The sequence below is a fragment of the Hylobates moloch genome, unplaced genomic scaffold, assembly GCF_009828535.3.
Source record: "Hylobates moloch isolate HMO894 unplaced genomic scaffold, HMol_V3 SCAFFOLD_9, whole genome shotgun sequence".
Classification (NCBI taxonomy): Eukaryota; Metazoa; Chordata; class Mammalia; order Primates; family Hylobatidae; genus Hylobates; species Hylobates moloch.
Window position 1 is genome coordinate 59,859,413 of NW_026652284.1, and position 21,900 is coordinate 59,881,312.

The 21,900-nt window shown below is 36.4% G+C and overlaps 1 protein-coding gene and 1 pseudogene across 2 annotated transcripts in view; one reads left to right on the forward strand and one right to left on the reverse strand.

Annotated features, from left to right (window-relative positions):
- Positions 1 to 21,900, forward strand: part of STMN2 (stathmin 2) — a 149,953-nt gene that overhangs the window by 25,967 nt on the left and 102,086 nt on the right. For both annotated transcript variants that reach the window (XM_058444023.1, XM_058444022.1), the window contains exon 2: positions 14,472 to 14,593. In XM_058444023.1, the coding sequence (XP_058300006.1) occupies positions 14,548 to 14,593 (46 nt within the window). In that variant the 5' untranslated portion in view covers positions 14,472 to 14,547. The remainder of the gene's footprint in view (positions 1 to 14,471; positions 14,594 to 21,900) is intronic.
- Positions 20,064 to 21,206, reverse strand: LOC116812659 (large ribosomal subunit protein uL3-like; annotated as a pseudogene).

Sequence of the window (21,900 nt, forward strand, 5' to 3'; positions counted from 1 at the left end):
ACTTGGCATTGTAAAAAGCAGCTATGTAGGAGGCATCAAGAAAGCTAGAAATTAAAGGAAAGCTAAGTCTTGGTACAATTCTAGACTTCAATTTGAGTCTTTTTCAAAAATCATTTTTTATCTGTTTTTGATTGACCAATATAATGGGCTCATTGGTTCTGAGGGCTTTATGCTTCCATTATGTCTTTCCATAAAAGAAATACTTAAGCTTTTATGTCTCATCACATTTGTGGTAAAAGTAAAACGAATAAATGCATCAGCTAAATTATACTTTCTTTGCTTTAACATCTTAAACTTTACCTTAAGCCCAATACCAATAGAGATAGGTCTCCATAATGTAATATCCTAATTACATTTTAAATAATATCAGTGGAAAGTAATCATAGACATAACTTATCAAAGTTGGTGACTGTTAGTACTAAAGAATTTAGTAACATTTGTTTAAACTATAACTTAAATAGCATAATATTAAAAATAATTTTAACAAAGAAAATATTCAAAATTCCAGAAGAAGAATGGGAACATTGTTTCACCCAGCTTATTGTGAATCTCAACATATCCTGGAACGAATAGAAATTCACAAAATTGTATAAACTGAAACCCAAACTCCTCATCACTTTATAATGACCCAAAGCAACAAACACTTGCTGAACAGTTGTTGAATGCCTTTGCCATCCCCATGGTTACAAAATTGAGTAAGATACCACCTTTATCCTTGAAAAATTTATAGTCCAGTAGGAGACACATGTACTTAAAGTGATCATTTTGATATAATATTATAATCAGTAAAATAAAGGTAAGTAAAAATTAGGCTATGGAAGCTTAGAAGAGGAGCATTGAGCCTTCAAGGAAAAGTTCCCAGAGAAGATGATGCCCTAACCAAGACTTAGAAATGAAAATAACTAAGAAAGAAAACGTGAGGAGGGCATTCTAGCTAGAGCAAACTTCAAGAACATAATCATACAAGTATGAAATAGCAGAATATATACAAGAAATAATTGGCATCTCAAAGAAAAAAGTAGGGAGAAGGTTACAAATGGATCGTTTTTGAAATCTAAATTATTTAAAACCTAACAATTAATTGGATGTGAGTACTGAGAGAGAGGAACTAGTCTAAGGTGACTTCCAGGTTTCTGTCTTAACTCAGGCTGATACCTTACCTACCTTTTTATCTCCCATTCCTGCCCCAGCTCCCATCACAGAAAACATAATGTGTAATAAAGAATAGATTTACAGACAGAATATGCCTACTCTGGAAAACCGGACCCACTACTTTTCATCTATCCAAATGATACCCATTTTTCAGGGCCCAGCTTAAGTGCTGACTTCCTCACTATCCATCACCACCTCCAAGACTTCTTTGTTCTCTCCTGACTCTGACCAAGCAGAGTCTAAAACATTTAGACATTTAGACATTTACCTGATGTCTAAAATCACACATTTGGGGGTTAATCATAAATTACTCTTTCATTATATTATGCCATTTTTTGCTTTTCAGAATAAAAGTAGCCTAATTATCAGGGTTAGTTGGATTTTTAAAATAATCTTTTATGCATTAATTCTTCAGATGTGAAGTATATAAACAAAATAATAAAAATAACTTAAAATACCATCCCCAGAAACAAACATCATTCACAGTTTGCTATGTATATTTCCAGACATATCCTAGCAAGTACATGATTTTACGTAAGCAGACTGAGAACTCTAATACTCTTCACAAACTGCTTTTTTCTCTCCATGACGTGTTAATTGTTTTAGATACATACCACTTTATTTAAAAGCTGCAGAGTATTCCATTTTATGGATGCGCCCTGTTTCTTCTTTGCTATTCTTTCTCTAATGTCTAAAGCTTAGATACTTAACATTTAATATTACTTATTTAATAATATATGTTTTTAAGGCTGTAACTTTCTCTATAAGCACTGCTTTAGCTGTATCACAAATTTTTGTATGCTGTGCTTCCATATTATTTATTCCAAAATATTTTATAAAATCCATTTGGATTTCTTCTTTGACTAATAGTTTAAGTAGAAGTATATTGATTAAATTCCAGACACATAGGAATTTTATAAATTATCTTTTTGCTATTTATTTCTAGTTAATTCTGCTGAGGTTCAAAAACATATTGTTTATGATTTTAAATTTTTGAAATTTGTTAAAACTTGCTTTATGGCCAGTATGCTAAATTTTGATAAATTGTGTATATATACTATAAAGAATGTGTATTCTTTTAGTTAGTAGATGCAATGTTCAATAAATGTTAATTAGGTCAATTAGATTTGTAACCCATGTCACTTGAACTCTTCTATATCCTTATGGATATTTACCTATTTGTTCTATCAGTTATCAAGACAGTTGTTTAAAATTTCCTACTATGATATTGGATTTATCTATTTTGCTTTTAATTCTGACAAGTTTTGTGTGCTTTATATTTTTTTCTCTGCTGCCTGAATCAGCAATGTGTTCTATATTTTGAGGTTGTTCTTAGGTGCACACAAGTTTAGACTAGCTACACTTTTTTGTCAAGTTGGAATTGTATTACTATTAAATGTATTTTATGTCTCTAGTCGTTCTTTTTTCCTTGCTGTCTAATTTGCTTGGTAACAATATAGGTGCAGTATCTTTCTTTTACTTAGTATTTATTGCATAATATATGTTTTTCATCTCATTTTCAATCTTTGCTACATCCTCATATTTTATTTCTTTTAAACAAGTATATAATTAGGTTTGGAATTTATCTAGTATGTTAAGCTTTGCCTTTTTATTATATTATTTTGTCCACTTACACTTCATGTTAATATATTTCACTTATACATAATGTAACTTAAACATATTAGTATATTTGACTTTAAACCTATTATGCTGTTATTTTTTCTGTTTCTGCTTCTTTACTTTCTTACCTGATTTAGGGTTGATTATACATATTTATAATTCTATTATTCTCTCTTATTAGCTTGGTGCTTATGCATTGTCTTAATGTTCTTTTAGTGGTCACCCTAGAAATTAAAGCTTGAATCCTTGACCTCATCAAAATCTAACATAAACTAATACTTTTGCCACTTCCCAGACTATGAAACATTAGAACATTTTAACTCCATTTACCCTTCTGCATTTTGTGTTACTATTATCTTTTAACTTTTAAACTTCACGATCGATTATTGTCATTGCTATATGATGTCAAAATTTATTTATATTCATGCCCACACTTACACTTTTTCTTGATCTTTACTTTTTTTACTTCTCTGATGTTCTATCTGGGATAATTCACTTTCTTTCTGAAGAGCATTTTCCCTTAGCATATATTTGGTTTTCTCTAAAAATATATTTATTTTTCCATGATTATGGAATTCTAGTTGGAAATTGTATTCTTTCAGGAGTTTGAAGATTACATTCCATTATCTTCTGGGTCTCATTGTTTCTGTTGAGAAGTCAGTTTTCCTTGTTGCTTCCTTGATGGTAATATGCCTTTAAACTTTTAATAGCAAAGTTAAAACATTGTCTTAATATTATTTTCTTTGGCTTTTAGTAGATCTATTATAAAACATCCTGCTTATCCTTCATCAGTTTTGAAAAACTTTCAGCATTATATCTTCAAATATTGCTTCTATGCTATTCTTTTTCTCATTACGCCTATGTTAAACCATTTGATTATATCCTACAGGTTTGCAGAATTAGACAGACAGATAGATTAGATAGATAGATGATAGATAGATAGATAGATAGATAGATAGATAGATAGATAGATAGATAGATGATAGATAGATAGAAGACATATATCCAATAAATCTTACGTCTTTTACTATTGCTGTATTTTCAGTATTCATCTTTGTTAATTTTATCCTGAATGCACACACAAGGTGTTATCCTTCCTGAAAGAGAGTTTAAATTTTCTTCTGGATATTGGCACAATAAAGGCATGAGCAATCTGAGGTTATTTTAATCCAATGAGCAATTAAGCTTGTTGAACCTGGGCTTTAATCATCCTGAATAATGTCTGTTGAAGTTTTCCCTTACTCCTAAGGTGTAGCCCTTCTAATTCTCAACCAAAGACCAAGAGTTTTCACCAGACCCCAGCCTTCCCTGTCAGGTACTGAGCCCTAATTTTTGCCCCTTCAAATTCTAAAGAATAAAATTAGACTTCATATTAAACCATCAGCTCAAAATGGATTAAAGACTTAAACATAAGACCTGAAACTATAAAACTCCTAGGAAAAGATATTGATTGGTCTAGGCAATGATTTATTAGATATAACATGACAAGAACAGTCAACAGAAGAAGTGGAAATAAACAAATGGGGCTATATCAAACATTAAAAAATCTACAAAGCACAGGAAACAATGAACAGAGTGAAAATACAACCTATAGGATGAAAGAATATAACTGTACAAATCATATATTTAAAGGAGATATTAATATCCAGAATATATAAAGAGCTCCTATAACTAAACAACAAAAAACAATTTTAAAATGGGCAAAGGACTTGAAGGCAAGAGAAATAATAAATTGCATCCAAATTGGAAAAGAAGTCAAACCATTGCTGTTAGCCAATGATAGAAAACGCTAAAAATGCCTCCAAAAGACTCCTAGATTTAATAAACAAATTCAGTAAAGTCTTAGGTTACAAAATCAATGTATACAAATCATTAGAACCGCTGTACAACAACAACGACCAAACTGAGAATCAAATCAAGAACTCAACTCCTTTAACAACAGCTGAAAAAAAAATACAATAAAATAAAATACATAGGAATATACTTAGCCAAGGAAGTGAAAGATCTCTGCAAGGAGAACTACAAAACACTGCTAAAAGGAATCATAGATAACACAAACAAATGGAAATATATCCCATGCTCATGGATTGGAAGAATCAATATTCTGAAAATGACAATAATGCCCAAAGCTATCTACAGATTCAGTGCAGTTCCTATCAAAATGTCAATATCATTCTTCATAGAATTAGAAAAAACATCCTAAAATTCATATGCAACCAAAAGAGAGCCCGAATAGCCAAAGCAATTCTAAAAAAGAAGAACAAATCTGGAGGCATCACATTACCAGACTTCAAATTATTACTAAAGGCTATAGTTACCAAAACAGAATGATACTAGTATAAAAGTAGGCACATAGACCAATGGAAAAGAGTGGAGAACCCAGAATTAAAGCAAAATACTTACAATTAACTAATCTTTGACAAATCATACAAAAATATAAATTGGGGAAAGGAACCCTATTTAACAAATGGTGCTGGAAAAACTGGCTTGTATGCTGCTGGTAGGAACGTAAATTAGTATGACCACTATGGAAAATAGTATGGGTATTCCTTAAAGCACTAACAGTAGATCTACCATTTGACCCAGCAATCCCACTACTGGGCATCAACCCAAATGAAAATAAGTCATTATATGAAAAAGACACGTGAACATGTATGTTTATTGAAGCACAATTCACAGTTGCAAAGATATGCAACCAATCTAAGTGCCCATTGACCAATCAGTGGATAAGGAAAACATGGTATATATACACCATGGAATAATAGTTGGCCATAAAAAGAAAGAAGATAATGTTTTTTTGCAACAACTTGGATGGATCTGGAGGCCACTAATCTAAATGAAGTAACTCAGGAATGGAAAACCAAATAGTATATGTCCTCACTTATAAGTGGGAGCTAAGCTCTGAATACATAAAGGCATACAGAGTGATATAATGGACTTTGGAGACTCAGAAGGGGAAGGGTGGAAGGGAGGTAAGGAATGAAAAGCTACATGTTGGGTACAAAGTACACCATTCAGGTGAAAGGTGCACCAAAATCTCAAAATTCACTTCTGTATAATTCATCTGTGTAACCAAAAACCACTAATAACCCAAAGCTATTGAAATTTTAAAATATATTTTAAAAAAAGATAAAATGAAAGTTTTTGGTTTTAACTTTTATACTAGAGCTGAAAGTGATTTATACATCACCATTTCGGTGCTACAGTATTCTGTATATGTCTATGTATATTTACCTTTGCCAGTGACTTTTGTGTGTGTGTGTTGCTGTTTCATTTTAACTTGCCTTTCATTCAACTTGAAGTATTTATTGAAGCAACATTAGCATTCCTTATCAGATAGGTCTAGTGGTGATGCTTATTTATTTAAATAAGTTTTTTTCTTTTTTTTCTTTGTCTTCTCTTTCTGGTAACCCCAGCACATTCTGAAGGACAGATTTGCCATGCACAGTATTCTTGGCTGGCAGGGTTTGTTTCTTTAAGGACTTTGATTGTACCATTCTACTCACTTCTGGTCTTCAGAATTTTTGATGAGAGATAACAAATAATCTTATGAAGGCTCCCTTGTATATGACAAGCTATTTTACCCTTTATGCTCCCAAAATTCTTTGTCATTATCTTTTGACAACTTAATAATAATGTGTCTCAGTTGATGTTCTTTGTACCTTTGTATTGGTGGCTGCAAATCTGAAGAAACGGAGCCACCTCTACCAATCTTTATGGACTGGTTTGACAGGGAAAGATCTTCCTAGCTAGAGATTCTGGAAGCAGCTTAAACCTTTTCTATAACTGTGTCTTCTCTTTATTTGTGCATTTAAATTCTTAAATAAAATTATTTGCCAATTTCTTTTTTTTTTTAAGAGCCCATCGTATCTTGCTTCCTTTAGTATCTGACTGCTATATCAGGGTCAGGACTTACAGGCACACTTCACTTCTCCCCCTGTTTCCCTGTGGAGAAGCCATGAGTTCTATGCTTTCTCCCTATCTTGCAAAGCCATTCTTGGCATAGTAAGCTACCAGCCCCTTTTCCTTTGTTCTTAGCTGCCCCTACCAAACTAAGCTGCTTCTGTCAACATTCTGGGTAAAGTGAGACAGAAACCTGTCCCTCAGGCAGTATATTGAATGTCCAAGATGCTGAAAACACACTTCATTCCTCTTCCTCCCTTCTGAAGGAGAAGTCACGGGGCTGTGTGCCTTCTCTCAATCTTACAGAGCCATGTCAGCAGCAATAAGCTATCAACCCCTTTTCTTTGTTCTTAGTTTACTCCAGGTATCTGAAATATGCCAGTTCTGTCCATACTCCATGTCAGGCAAGACAAAAAACAGCCCTAGGGAAACGCACTGAAAGGCCTGAGACATGGAAGCACACTCTGCTCTCTCTTTCCCCCAAGGTAGAAATCATGGGCTGAGGCAATCTCTCTTAGTGGTGAGTGTGCTGGGTTGAGCAGGAGCTGATACAGGTAAAGTAAAATTGCTCTTCATATCTGTTTCAGTGTGGGTGTTCTTGGTCTTTTGCTCACCTGGGGTATTTCAACTTTGTAACTGAATTCTAGACTTCTTATAAAGGTATTATGGTGCATAAATCACTGTTAAATCCATTCCACAGGGGTACAAGGGCTGAGACTTCCTATTCTGTCATCCTCCTTACATCACTCTCCAAGGCAGGTATTTCGAAATCTTTAAAGCCCCATTTTGTAAATGGCAAAATTGACATCCAGAGAGGCTAGGTAATTTGGATATGTCAAACAAACAGAAGTAATGGAGCCAAAATTTTAATTCATGTAGCTTGACTAAAACATCAACAGCTTAACAACTCTTCACCACTGCTTGCTATTTAGCAATTTTTCCCTATTTACTAAAAAATCTGCTTTCTTGCACAGAAATTATTATTCATTTTTAAATAACCTTTAAGAATATATTTTTAGAAATGAAATCACCGAGTAAATGGCACAACCATCAGAAATATTGATAAATATTAACATACAGCCTTTCATTTTGGTTAAATACATTTTTCAAACTATCAATTAATAGCAGAAAACTTTTCCATGCTTTTCAATCTAAGAACTTAAAAATGGTACTCAATTTTGTATTTGCTCCTCTAGTTATTAGATTGAAAATCTTTATATGTGCTAACATGCCACTTTTTGTTTTCTTTGTCTTGTTTTTAACTTTTATTGTAAGTTCAGGGGTACAGGTGCATGTTCGTTACAAAGGTAGGTTTGTGTCATGGGAGTTTGTTGTACAGATTAATTTGTCACCCAGCTATTAATCCCAGTACCCATTAGTTATTTTCTCCTGATCCCCTCCCTTTTCTCTCTTTTATTTTTTCTTTTCTTTCTTTTTTTTTAATTATACTTTAAGTTCTGGGGTACATGTGCAGAAGGTGCAGGTTTGTTACATAGGTATACATGTGCCATGGTGGTTTCCTGCACCAATCAACCCGTCATCTACATTAGGCATTTCTCTTAATGCTATCCCTCCCCTAGCCCCCCACCCTCCAACAGGCATTGGTATGTGATGCTCCCCTCCATGTGTTCATGTGCTCTCATTGGTCAACTCCCACTCATGAGTGAGAACATGTGGTGTTTGGTTTTCTGTTCTTGTGTTAGTTTGCTGAGAATAATGGTTTGCAGCTTCATCCATGTCCCTGCAAAGGACATGAACTCATCCTTTTTTATGGCTGCATAGTATTCCATGGTGTATATGTGCCACACTTTTTTATCCAGTCTATCATTAATGGACATTTGAGTTGGTTCTAAGTCTTTGTTATTGTGAACAGTGCCAAAACAAACATGCATGTGCCTGTGTCTTTATAGTAGAATGATTTATAATCCTTTGGGTACATACCCAGTAATGGGATTGCTGGGTCAAATGCTATTTCTAGTTCTAGATCCTTGAGGAATCACCACACTATCTTCCACAATGGTTGAACTAATTTACACTCCCACCAACAGTGTAAAAGCATTCCTATTTCTCTAAACCCTCTCCAGCATTTGTTGTTTCCTGACTTTTTAATGATTGCCATTCTAATTTGATTTGCTTTTCTCTAATGACCAGTGATGATGAGCTGATGGGATTTCACTCATGATTTGGTTTTCTATTATTGGTGTATAGGAATGCTTGTGATTTTTGCACACTGATTTTGTATGCTGAGACTTCGCTGAAGTTGCTTATTAGCTTAAGGATGTTTTGGGCTGAGACGATGGGATTTTCTAAATATACAATAATGTCACTTGGAAACCGAGACAATTTGACTTCCTCTCTTCCTATTTGAATACCCTTTATTTCTTTCTCTTGCCTGGTTGCCCTGGCCAGAACTCCTAATACTATGTTGAATAGGAGTGTAGAGAGAGGGCATCCTTGTCTTGTGCAGTTTTCAAAGGGAATGCTTCCAGCTTTTGCCCATTCAGTATGATACTGGCTGTTGGTTTGTCATAAATAGCTCTTATTATTTTGAGATACATTCCATCAATACTTAGTTTATTGAGAGTTTTTAGCATGAAGGGATTGTTGAATTTTCTTGAAGGCCTTTTCGGCATCTATTGAAATAATCATGTGGTTTTTGTCATTGGTTCTCTATATGTGATGGATTACATTTATTGATTTGCGTATGTTGAACCAGCCTCGCATCCCAAGGATGAAGCTAACTTGATCCTGGTGGATAAGCTTTTTGATGTACTGCTGGATTTGATTTGCCAGTATTTTGTTGAGGATTTTTGTATCAATATTCATCAGGGATATTGGTCTGAAATTTTCTTTTTTTGTTGTGTCACTGCCAGGTTTTGGTATCAGGATGCTGGCCTCATAAAATGAGTTAGGGGGGATTCCCTCTTTTTCTATTGATTGGAATAGTTTCAGAAGGAATGGTACCAGCTCCTCCTCTTTGTACCTCTGGTAGAATTTGGCTGTGAATCCATCTGGTCCTGGACTTTTTTTGGTTGGTAGGCTATTAATTACTGCCTCAACTTCAGAACTTGTTATTGGTCTATTCAGGGATTCAACTTCTTCCTGGTTTAGTCTTGGGAGGGTTATTTTTGTATAGTGAGCTGGAGAACCAATGTTTTTTTCCAAGCAATTAGTCAGTACCTCAACATAATTTAATTAGAGACAAGTCCATTTCTTCTCCCTGATTGAAATTCCACCTTTTCTTATACTAAATCCTCTGATATACTTTGTTGTACTTCTGAACTCTATTTGCCTCCGTTGATCTATTTTCCCTTGTATCATTACCATACTGTCTTAATTCTAAGCGTTGGTACTATTATCTACTACTTGTTTCACTTGCATTAAATCTTTTGTGCTCAACCAGTTTCTAAGCTCCTTGAAATCAGAGACTAGAACTTATATTTGGGACTGTTTGCATGTGTGTCCTCAAAAGTACTTGAAACCATATTATACACTCACAGATCTAAAATTTGTCTGAACTTAGTCTCAGAATTTCATATCAGATCTGTCAATCTGTAGATTAATATGAAAGCTTTCAAACCTTTGCTACAAATAGAGGAGTGGAAATATCTCTGGGACTATCTTAACCAATAATAGAGATAAATGATCTATTTTTTTTGTTTTGTCCCATAATTGTTAGAGAATCAGAAGTACTGCTTGCTCTTTTTATATATGAGGGCTATCCAGATCTGATTAGTTTGATTTACAGTATGGCTTAGGTATAATTGTGTTACTCTGCAATGGAATAGAGCAAAATACATTTACTCTGGCCATATGCTTATGGTTTTAGGAAGTGTCTCATGTTAAGGTACAGAAGATATGGGCTTTGTTATTAAGAAAATTGATATAAATTTTGGTTTTATCACCTGCTGGTTTTTTGCCTGATATGTAATTGACATGCAATAAATATTTTAAATTAAAAATGAATGAATAAATATATACTTTGTCTAAGCATAATATGTGTTACTAATGGCAATAACCTGTCAGAAAGTGGCCCATTTTCAGTACCACTTTATTCAATGTTTCTTGCTATTAGAACCATTAGAGTAACTGTTTCATAGAGAACTCCTAGATGGTGAAAGCAAACCCTCCTTTAAACAACCTTAAACTCAAGTATCCAGAAAAGGAAAAGTGAATTCTGTATCCAAATACCTCTTTCCTTCAGGCATTCTTAAAAAAATAAAAATAAAACATTTTTCCTGTCTAATATATAAATTTGAGAACTAGATTATTTTATTCCTTTTATTCCTTAGAAAGCACCCCTTGCCTCCCTATTTTTCAAAGCCAGTTATTTTCTCAGGAAAATGTACACAATAAGTCTGGTGTTTTATAAAAACTTTGGTGATTTTTTTATAGTTCTGTGAAATAATAGAGCACAAGCAGTGTCTTTAATATTTAGGACCTGGGCAAAGTGTGTTGTCAAGAGACCTGAATCCGGAAGAAAGTTCATAGTGAGAGAAATAGACAGGGCAGGCTGAATAGGAAGTAGCTAGAAACCATTAAGGGCACTCACTGAAAGTGAGATTATGAGGACTTGATTTTTTTAAAAGGACATTAATGAAGACATACAAATGGCCAAATGCACATGAAAAGATTTCAACATTACTAATCATTAGGGAAATGCAACTCAAAACCACAATGAGATACCACACTGCACCCATTAGGATGGCTACTATCAGAAAAATAGAAAATAGCACATGTTGGTGAGGTTGTAGAGAAATTGGAACACTTGTGTACCATTAGTGGAAATGTAAAATGGTGTAACTGCTATGGAAAACAATATGAAAATAATTGAAAGTAACATCTAAAAAGATACATGTACACCTAGGTTCATAGCAACGTTATTCACAATAGCAAACAGGTAGAAGCAACCCAAATACTCATCAATGAATGAATGTATAAACAAAATGTTTTATATATATATATATACACACACACACACATATATATAACATTGTGTGTGTGTATATATATATATATACACTGATATATACAATTAAATATTATTCAACCTTTAAAAAGGGGGAATTTTAAACTAAAGAGCTTCTGCTCAACAAAAGAAAATATCATCAGAGTGAACAGGCAGCCTACAGAATGGGAGAAAATTTTTGCAATCTATCCATCTGTCAAAGGGCTAATATCCAGAATCTACAAGGAACTTAAACAAACTTACAAGAAAAAAACAACCCCATCAAAAAGTGGGCAAAGGATATGAACAGACACTTCTCAAAAGAAGACATGCAGCCAACAAACATATGAAAAAAGGCTCATCATCACTGGTCATTAGAGAAATACAAATCAAAACCACAATGAGATACCATCTCATGCCAGTTAGAATGGTGATCATTAAAAAGTCAGGAAACAACAGATGCTGGCAAGGATACAGAGAAATAGGAACACTTTTACACTTTTGGTGGAAGTGTAAAGTAGTTCAACCATTGTGGAAGATAGTGTGGCTATCCCTCAAGGATCTAGAACCAGAAATAGCATTTGACCAAGCAATCCCATTACTGGGTATATACCAAAGGATTATAAATCATTCTACTATAAAGACACATGCACACATATATTTATCGCAGCACTATTTACAATAGCAAAGACTTGGAACTAACCCAAATGTCCATCAATGATAGACTGGATATAGAAAATGTGGCACATATACTCCATGGAATATTATGCAGCCATAAAAAAAGAATGAGTTCATGTCCTTTGCAGGAACATGGATGAAGCTGGAAACCATCATTCTCAGCAAACTAGCACAGGAACAGAAAACCAAACACCACATATTCTCACTCATAAGTGGGAGCCGAACAGTAAGAACATATGGACACAGGGAGGGGAACATCGCACACTGTGAGGGGGTGGGGGGCAAGGAGAGGGAGAGCATTAGGACAAATACCTAATGCATGTGGGGCTTAAAACCTAGATGACAGGTTGATAGGTGCAGCAAACCACCATGGCACATGTAAAGCTATGTAACAAACCTGCATGTTCAGCACATGTATCCCAGAACTTAAAGTAAAATAAATAAATAAATAATAAAAATAAAAACTAAAAAGAGGGAATTTGGGCATATGCTACAACATGGATAACATATGGACATTATTTGAAGTAAAATAGGCCAGTCATAAAGAAAAATACCATGTGAGTCTACTTTTATTAGGTGCCTGGAGTAATCAAATTCATAGAGAAAGTAGACTGGTGGTTCTTAGGAGCTGAGGGGAGAAGAGGAAGGGGTGATATTGTTTTAACAAGTGTAGAGTTTCAGATGGTGATGATGGTTGCAAACAATGTGAATGTACTTAATAAAACTAATGTTTGCACTTTACAATGGTTAAGATATGTACTTTATCACAATTTAAAAAAATGTTTTAAAGCAAGCAAAGAACTCTAATTTGCCTCTATAATCTAATTGGAAGGAAAAAGTGATGATACACTGTTAATTAAAAACAGAGATCCACGGTGAAAATGTAGCTATCTTTGGGAAAACCTGCTAAGTTCAGTTAAACCACTGAAGTTGGCCCAAATGAACTGGGGAAGGAGGGTGAGACTGACATTTGAGAGAGAAGGATGACAACTCAGGAAGAATGATTTATGAAACAAACAAGAGAAGAAAGAAAAGATTACCCAGTACCCATGAAAGGCCAGTTGAAAGTAAGTACTATTGATGTATAGTGGAATAAATTACTTCCCCATTCAATGACTTTCCTCAGCAACACTCTGTGACCCAAAAACAAAAGCAAAGAAAACAGATATTAATGGGAGATCCTGCACTGAGAAATTGAGAAATGTCACTACAGAAAGGCATTGAGGTAAAGAAATGTATGTGCCCAACTCTTTTCCAAATAGTAACTCATTTGCTACTCATTAAGGTTCATATAGAAGACTCTAGCCAAGCCTGCACTGGTCTGACCTCCTAGAACTTTCCACATGCTCACAAACTGGTTACCTTTTTACAGTTGCAATATGACTGAGCATGCGTGTGGTCTATTCATTATGATACTTTGTTAAAAATGTTTCTTTTGCTCTTATATCAGCAAACCATAACTTCAGTAAGATTACGTGCAATAATTTTCACCAGAACTTCAACTCAGTCCTTTGGGAATTTACTTCACCTTTCGAAATAGATTGTTATTTTGCTCCCATTGTACAAGAAAAGGAAGCTGAGGCCCTAAGAAACTAGTGAAAGTCATTCAGCTACCATGTAGTAATGAAAGATTAAGATTCAGACCTCCTGACTGAGAAATAAAACTGTAAAATAAGACCCCAAACTCTCTGCATGAGTTGAACTCCTTGTGGTTGGTGGAAATACTCTAAATTTGAAAGTGGAGCCATATGGCCAAAGCAGGGTGGGAGGGAGTGGTCACATACCCTGGATTTTTGGAGACAGAAGCTCTTCACAATCATCCTGCTTTGCACCCCTGAGCCAGAACAGTTTCTGTGATGGGAGCTGGGATAGCCTGTGGCTGGAAACCCCTCAATGGCTATTTGAAAGAAACATCTGACAAAGACTTCTGGTTGGGTGCTTGGAAACCATCCAGTCAGGGTTTGTCTACTTAGACTAATCAGAGCTGAACAAGTTTGAATCCTTAATTTGCATAAATTAACCATATTGAGACCCTGAGCAAGAACTTTCCCAATTTAAGCCAGACTCTCCATTTGTTATTTGTCACTTTTGTTTTACACTGATAGCTATGTCTCCCCACTCTGCATTTTGTTTTTTAATAGAAAATAAAGTTCTCCCTTTGCCTCTGCAGATCTCCTTGCTCTTGTTCTTTCCACTGCACTAAGCTGCCCAAAGCAAACCAACAAGAAGAGAGAAAATGCCCATTCATGAAGTGGATAGGAACAAGATTTAGCAGATGTAAAGAACGCACAGGTAAGTGTCAGATAAAAGTAAGTTAGCAATCTGTGAGACAGAGCAGGGTTGTTAATGGCAAAATCCAGGATATGAGGGTGATAATGGGTAGTAACAAGGACCAGAAGTTAGGGCCACTGGCAATTTGTTGAGTGAGGAACCTTGATTCAGTATCTCATACACAACCTGGATTTTAAAGGTGCCAGTGATTTAGTGGAAGATAAGAAATATGAAGAGTGTGATGTGAGTAGTGGGATGAACGCAACGTCCAAGTAAAGAAATGGCAGGAGGTGATTGAAATACAAAAGACATTCACATGCTGAGCTTTTCTGAGTTCACATAAATCACAAAAGGCAAAATATATACATATATGTTGTTTAATATGTGTGTGTGTATACATATACACACATACACACACACATATATATGTAGCATTTTTTGAAGAAACCACATTTCCACTGAAGGAGTAAAAGAAGTCTGAAGATGGAAAGTTTCTAGCAGCAAATGTTAAAAAAAAAAAAAATAGACTAGTTAAAGTGTAAGTATAGGTGTCCTATGGGTGGAAGTAGTGGATAAGGTGAACTGGAATGAGTTTTGAGGTATGGAGGAAGCAGGAGAGAGGAAGACAAATCAGAGGAACTGAAGTGAATAATGTGAGAGTTTGGGAAGTATAATGGAAGAAAGGAGTAATTTTTGCAGTATTTTAATTCTAAAATCAGTAGACCGTCACCAGAGTAGAGTCAGGCAGAGCCTCCCATAAAATTTCACATAAGGTGTTTTCTGACTGTAATGAGCTCTCTGGTCATGTACTTTGTACTTCAGAGCAAGATCAAGCACTTTCCCTGCCTGTTTTGTTCTTAAATATACCTCAAATTAGAAGCAAGGTGTGTGCTTACCAGAAACATGGGACACATCAAACCCTAGTCCATGAATTTTTTATAAGCAGAGGAGAATGAAAAGATCAGATTAAATTCACAGCAATAACTGAAACCCTGCTCAGAATTAATGTGCCTCATTACCTGAGTGAAGTTTTCAAGAGTAAATACTGCTCATTTCACAGTCAGAGCACTGACGTGGTGACATGTTTCTCACTCATGCAATTCACTCATAATTTAATATGATATTTTATAATTGTGATAAAATATTCTAGGATAGAAATTATGTTTGGCCATTTATGCAACCCTCCATTTTGCACAAATTAATGCAATTTATGTCCTGGTATTCCTCAGAGCTTAAATATTTAAATGATGTTTAATATAATCTTCCCCAATGAGTAAAACTATTTTGGAAAAAAAGCAAGATTTGAATATTGCAATGTGCAATATGTGCAGTGTGCAATATTAAGAAAATGTTTACTTAAATTTGTATTTGCTCAATACTTAGAATAAATGTTTCAGTTAATTTTTAGGCTGTTCTATTCTGTTTCTCTGTGCTATTTTTTATTCTTAGGATATTTGTCACTTGAATTTGTCTGTGTTTTAAATAACCATCCATCAGTTTTTATTATCTGTGGTAAGTCGTTTGCAGAGATGACCTAAATCTCACCCATTCCTATACACTCACCCCTTTTCTCTCCTCCCATCAAGAAGTGAAGGTTTTTTCTCTACTCTTTGAATTTAGGTTTGGCCTTTTATGTGACTCTGGCCAATGAAATATTAGCAGCATAAGATGAGCAAAGATTTTTAAAATATTTGCACACTGGGGCTTTCTCTCTTTGACTCCAAATGAAACCTTGAGACCACAAAGCGATGAGTCTAAATTAACCTACTGGATAGATCCTTTGAAGTAAAGCAGAGCACCACTTGGCAGTCTGCTAACCACTTCACTTGAGGCTATCTTAGACAATCCAGTCCCCATTAGGCCACCAGAAGAGTCCAGCCAAGTGAATCCAGGAAAAAAAGATCAGAAGAATGTCCCAGCTGAGCTCGTAAGCAAATAAAACTGTGCTGACTCACAGACTCATAAGCAAATAAAACCATTGTTAAGTCAATACATTTTTTATAATTTGTTACATAGAAATAGGTAACTGATACACTAGTATACTATTATCCTCTGAAATAAGTTGCATTCATCCATTCAAAGAGGAGTGGTAGGCTAGGTGCAGTGGCTCATGACTGTAAACTCAGTGCTTCCAGAGGCCATGACAGGAGGATCACTTGAGGACAGGAGTTTGAGACCAGCCTGGGCAACATAGTGAGACCCAATCTCTACAAAAAAAAAATTAATTATCTGAGTGTGGTGGTGTGCACCTGCAGTCCCAGCTACTTGGGTGGCTGAGATGGGAAGATTGCTGGAGCCCAGGAGTTTGAGGCTGCAGTGAGCTGTGACTGCAGCACTGAACTCCAGCTTGAGCAGTAGAGCAAGATCCTGTCTCTAAAGAGAAAAATGAAAGAAAAGAAAAGAGACAGAGAGAGAAAGAAAGAAAAGGAAGGAAGGAAGGAAGGAAAGAAAGGTAGAAAGAAAGAAAGAAAGAAAGAAAGAAAGAAAGAAAGAAAGAAAGAGAAAGAAAGAAAAAAGAAGGAAGGAGGGAAGGAAGGAAGGAAGGAAGGAAGGAAGGAAGGAAGGAAGGAAGGAAGAAAGAAAGAAAGAAAAAGAAAGAAAGAAAGAAAGAAAGAAAGAGAAAGAGAAAGAGAAAGAAGGAAGGAGGAAGGTGGGAAGGAAGGAAGGAAGGAAGGAAGGAAGGAAGGAAGGAAGGAAGGAAGAAAAAGAAAGAGAAAGAAGAAAGAAGGAAGGAGGAAGGCGGGAAGGAAGGAAGGAAGGAAGGAAGGAAGGAAGAAAGAAAGAAAGAAAAAGAGAAAGAAAGAAAGAAAGAAAGAAAGAAAGAAAGAAAGAAAGAAAGAAAGAGGGAAGGGCCGGGCCTGGTGGCTCAAGCCTGTAATCCCAGCACTTTGGGAGGCCGAGGTGGGCGGATCACGAGGTCAGGAGATCGAGACTATCCTGGCTAACACGGTGAAACCCCGTCTCTACTAAAAATACAAAAAATTAGCCAGGCGTGTTGGTGGGCGCCTGTAGTCCCAGCCACTCGGGAGGCTGAGACAGGAGAATGGCGTGAACCCTGGAGGCGGAGCTTGCAGTGAGTCGAGATCGCGCCACTGCACTCCAGCCTGGGGGACAGAGAAAGAAAAAAAAAAAAAAAAAAGGAAGGAAAAAAGGATAAAAAAGGAAAAAAAAAAAAAAAAAAGTAGGAGGGAGGAGGAAGGAAGGAAAGTGTGTTTTGATTGCGAGGAAAAGGAGGAAATAAAAGTACATCTTATATTAATTCTCAGTCTCATCCAATCACAACTTATACCACTAATGACCCTAAGAATCCTTGATCTTCTAAATTAGCTCAGTGTTTTAGAACTGTAAAAATAAGTAGCCTCCAAACAGTTTTGTTCAAGCTCTTCTATTATTCTAGTAATCCATATGCCAAACCCCATTTTCTAATTTGGTAATAGTGGAATGCTGGGAAGAAGCCCCAGTGTTGGACGGGCATTTTGGTGCATGCCTGAGTTGATCACAGCAAGGCAGCTGTCCCATGTCATTCATGTTACATCACGGATGGGAAAGGTTGCAGGGGGAGATGGCTCAAGCTTGAGTTAGACTGAGTTTAAGACAAGATTTTCACTTAATCCTAAGCCACAAGACGAGACAAAAAGTAAGTGCTATTCATGCTCTGTACTAATGATTTTTAACCAGGGATGGGCATTGTAGTCACCAGTAGACTTTTACACTACCAATTTTTCCCCATCTAATTTCAGTTTTGCTTTAAAACAAGAAAAAGCATCTGTTTTGCTTGTTTTAACATCACAGGTGACAGTCATGCACAGTGTTGAGTAGGAATAACCAATATATGCACAGTATAAAATTAATAATGTGATATTATTTGAGGTTAATAAGAGGGTTTTCCAATAATACAACTCCCACTGGACTAATACAGTGCCTAAAATTATAGTAGTCTCTTATTGGCCAAAAATATATTACATGTCCAGGGCAGTCTTAGTATAAGGGAAAGGCTAGAAACAAAAGACCAGGATTCTCTCTTATTTGTTTAACCTTAGTGAAGTCGTTTAACTTCTCAGTTTTTTCCTCTGCAAAATAGGGAATGAAATATATACTTGCTAGATTACTGGTGTGCTTGGGGATGTACTCTGCAAACTTTAAACTGCCATTTAAAATAAAGAGTTGCTATCTTTCAGTAGGAAAAAAACATTAATTTCTCAGAACCAACTGACTAATTTGAATTCTAGCCTATTACCTAATAAAACGCTGAGAAAACAAGACACAGGTAACTTTGAATTGGAATGGAGGAGATCTCTGAAGTGGGGTAATATTTAGGAAGGGAGAACTAGGTGTTTCACTCCAATGGGATCCCCTCAACTGGAATGGAACAAAATAAGGTGGCTAAAAACGATGCTAGATGCAAGCATTGCCTACTTCTCAGTTTAGCTTCAGATCACCTCAACAAATGGCCCCAAATCAGAATGACTTACAACTCCCAATAGGTTCATTTATTCTTAAATTATGAGACAGGTATGGAGAGAAAAAGTGAAAATAAGATGTATCTTGGAAAAATGCACTTGATTTGAGATATTTAAGTTTTGTAAGCAGCTCTTCTCTATCAATCTCCATTTGAAATCAGGTTATTTCTATTTTTCATATTTGGAAGCATACAGCTATAATAGCAGAGTCAGAGGAGGAATTTTGTGGATACGGGAAAAATAAAACTGAATTGCTCTTCTAATTGCCCTACAGACTTAGCCTATATAAATAATTATTCATAATCTTCTTTTATTCTGTAGTGTAATAATTTATTTTTCTTTTGATGGCAATGACATAGGTTCATTTATTGAGGCCATAATGATGAAAATGAAAACCCAAAAAAAGATGAGCTTATGCACTAGAGAAAAAAATGCATTTGAATAGTTAAAATACTAAACAGTAGAGGTAAAGGTTTTTTCTTCCATTTCAAGCTTTCAAAAATGTTATGTGAAGGTGAATCTTGTGCACTTAGATTCAAGAGAAAGAATGAAGATGTTGATTTGGAGGAAATCACACAATTCTTTTATATTTTCTACTACACAAAGCTAAAACCTATATGCCTTCCTACTAAAATAACTTTATGGCAATGCTGAACATTTTTCAAATAATTAATAAATTATTTACTAACCTCATGAAGCAGTATTTTTTCCTCCATACATTTCTTTACCCTACAAATCACTAAAATATTCTTTTTATCTTTTTTCTCATTTCCTACAATAAACATAATGGCATATATTTCTTATTTAATACACTTAAGAACAATAATAAAAGACACCTGACCAGGTATATTGTCCAGCTATTCTGAATTGAATAGGCTGAGACTTGGAGCTGTCATCTAGCCAAGTGGTTTGTTTGTTTGTTTGTATGTTTGTTTGTTTGTTTGTTTGTTTGTTTGTTTGTTTGTTTGTTTGTTTTCAGTGGAAAATAACTTTTATTGAGACACCACCAGCTGCAAAATCTGTTCCTCTCATTAAGCTCCTTCTTCCTTTGCAATTTTGCCTTTCTTGAGTGCTCCCACGAATGCTTTCTTCTCCTCCATGGTCTGGAAGCAGTCAGGGCCAAACTTGGAGGTGATGTCAATGAACTTAAGGTCAGTCTTCTCCAGAGCCTGTCATTTGGTCTGCACCAGCAAGGACTTGCGGAGGGTGAGCACTCGCTTCTTGGTTACAACCACACAGCCTTTCAGCATGACAAAGTCATTGGTCACTTCACCATAGTGGACAAAGCCACCCAGAGGGTTGATGCTCTTGACAGACAGGTCATAATCAGTGGAGGCATTGTTCTTGATCAGTTTGCCACCCTTGATAAGGTAGCTCTGATCGATCTTATAGATCTTCTTGTTGATCTCAGTGCAGTGATGGTACTCTTTCTGCCCAGTGCGTGCCCCAGAGAAGGCCACACGGGCAGGATGCCATGCCCCAATACAGGCCACCTTGCAGAGGCCTCAGCGGACCTTGCAGGACAGCTTCTTGGTGTGCCAATGACTGGTGACCCCTTGGTAGCCTTTGCTCTTTGTCACCCCAATGACATCAATCATCTCATCCTGCCCAAACACCTGGTTCACAGGTACCTGCTGCTCAAGCCTCTCACGGGCCCAGTCCAGCTTCTCAGCCACAGTGCCTCCGTTTACCTGGATCTCCATCAGGTGGGCCTTCTTGTGGCACAGAGGAAGAAGGCGCATCTGGTTGTGGGTAATGATATGGATGACTTGGCAGTACTTCTTCATGGTGCTGAAGTCCTTCTCCAGCTGCTTCTTGCTATCCTCAACCCACCATTTCTTGCAGTACTTGGTGAAGGCCTTCTTCTTAGATTTATGCCAGTTCTTATAGAAGTGCCTCTTGCACTCATCACTGATGTGCTCAGCGAAGACGTTCTTGAAGGTCCAGAGGCCTCGAGGGATTCCCACATAGCCCACAATGCCCACAACCACCATAGTTGTCTCCACAATGGTCACAGCCTCCACCACCTCCTTCTTGTTCACCTTGGATCCTGGCCTGTCGACTTCCCACACGATGTGGGTCATGCCAGCCTTGTATCCCAGGAAGGCTGTGAGGTGGACTGCCTTGGAAGGGTCATCTTTAGGGAAGCTCTTCACCTTCCTGTGAGGTCTTCTGCTGCACTTCTGAGGCAGGAAGCCAAGGGACCCGTTCCTGGGACCATGCCTTGAGACAGAGTCTTGCTATGTTGCCCAGGCTGGAGAGCAGTGGCACGATCTTGGCTCACTGCAACCTCTGCCTCCCAGGTTCAAGTGATTCTCCTTCCTCAGCCTCCCGAGTAACTTGGACTATAGGCGCCCGCAACCATGCCTGGCTAATTTTTTTATATTTTTAGTGGACATAGGATTTCACCAGGTTGGCCAGGCTGGTTTTGAACTCCTGACCTCAAGTGATCCACCCATCTTGGCCTCCCAAAGTGATAGGATTACAAGAGTGAGCCACCGCACCCAGCCAGCCAAGTGGTTGTCTTACCTTCTGGGGATGTTCTGCAAATGTGCATTGTTTTACTTGTCTTGATTCTCTGCCTAGATGTTTATAAATAACCCAGGATCATTAAACAAAACACAATAAACAGGCAAATGAATAATCAATAACAATATAGTATGATAGATAATGTAATAAAAGTGCTGCAAGATTAAACAATATTGTCACATCACATTGCGAGGGCAATCAGGGACTTGCTTGTGTACTATGTCCAATGAAGGAGATGCATATTAGTTTTCTGTTGCTGTATAGCAAATTACCACAAGCTTAGCAGCTTAAAACAATACCCACTTGTTGATTTCACAGTTTCTATGGGTTAGGCATCCA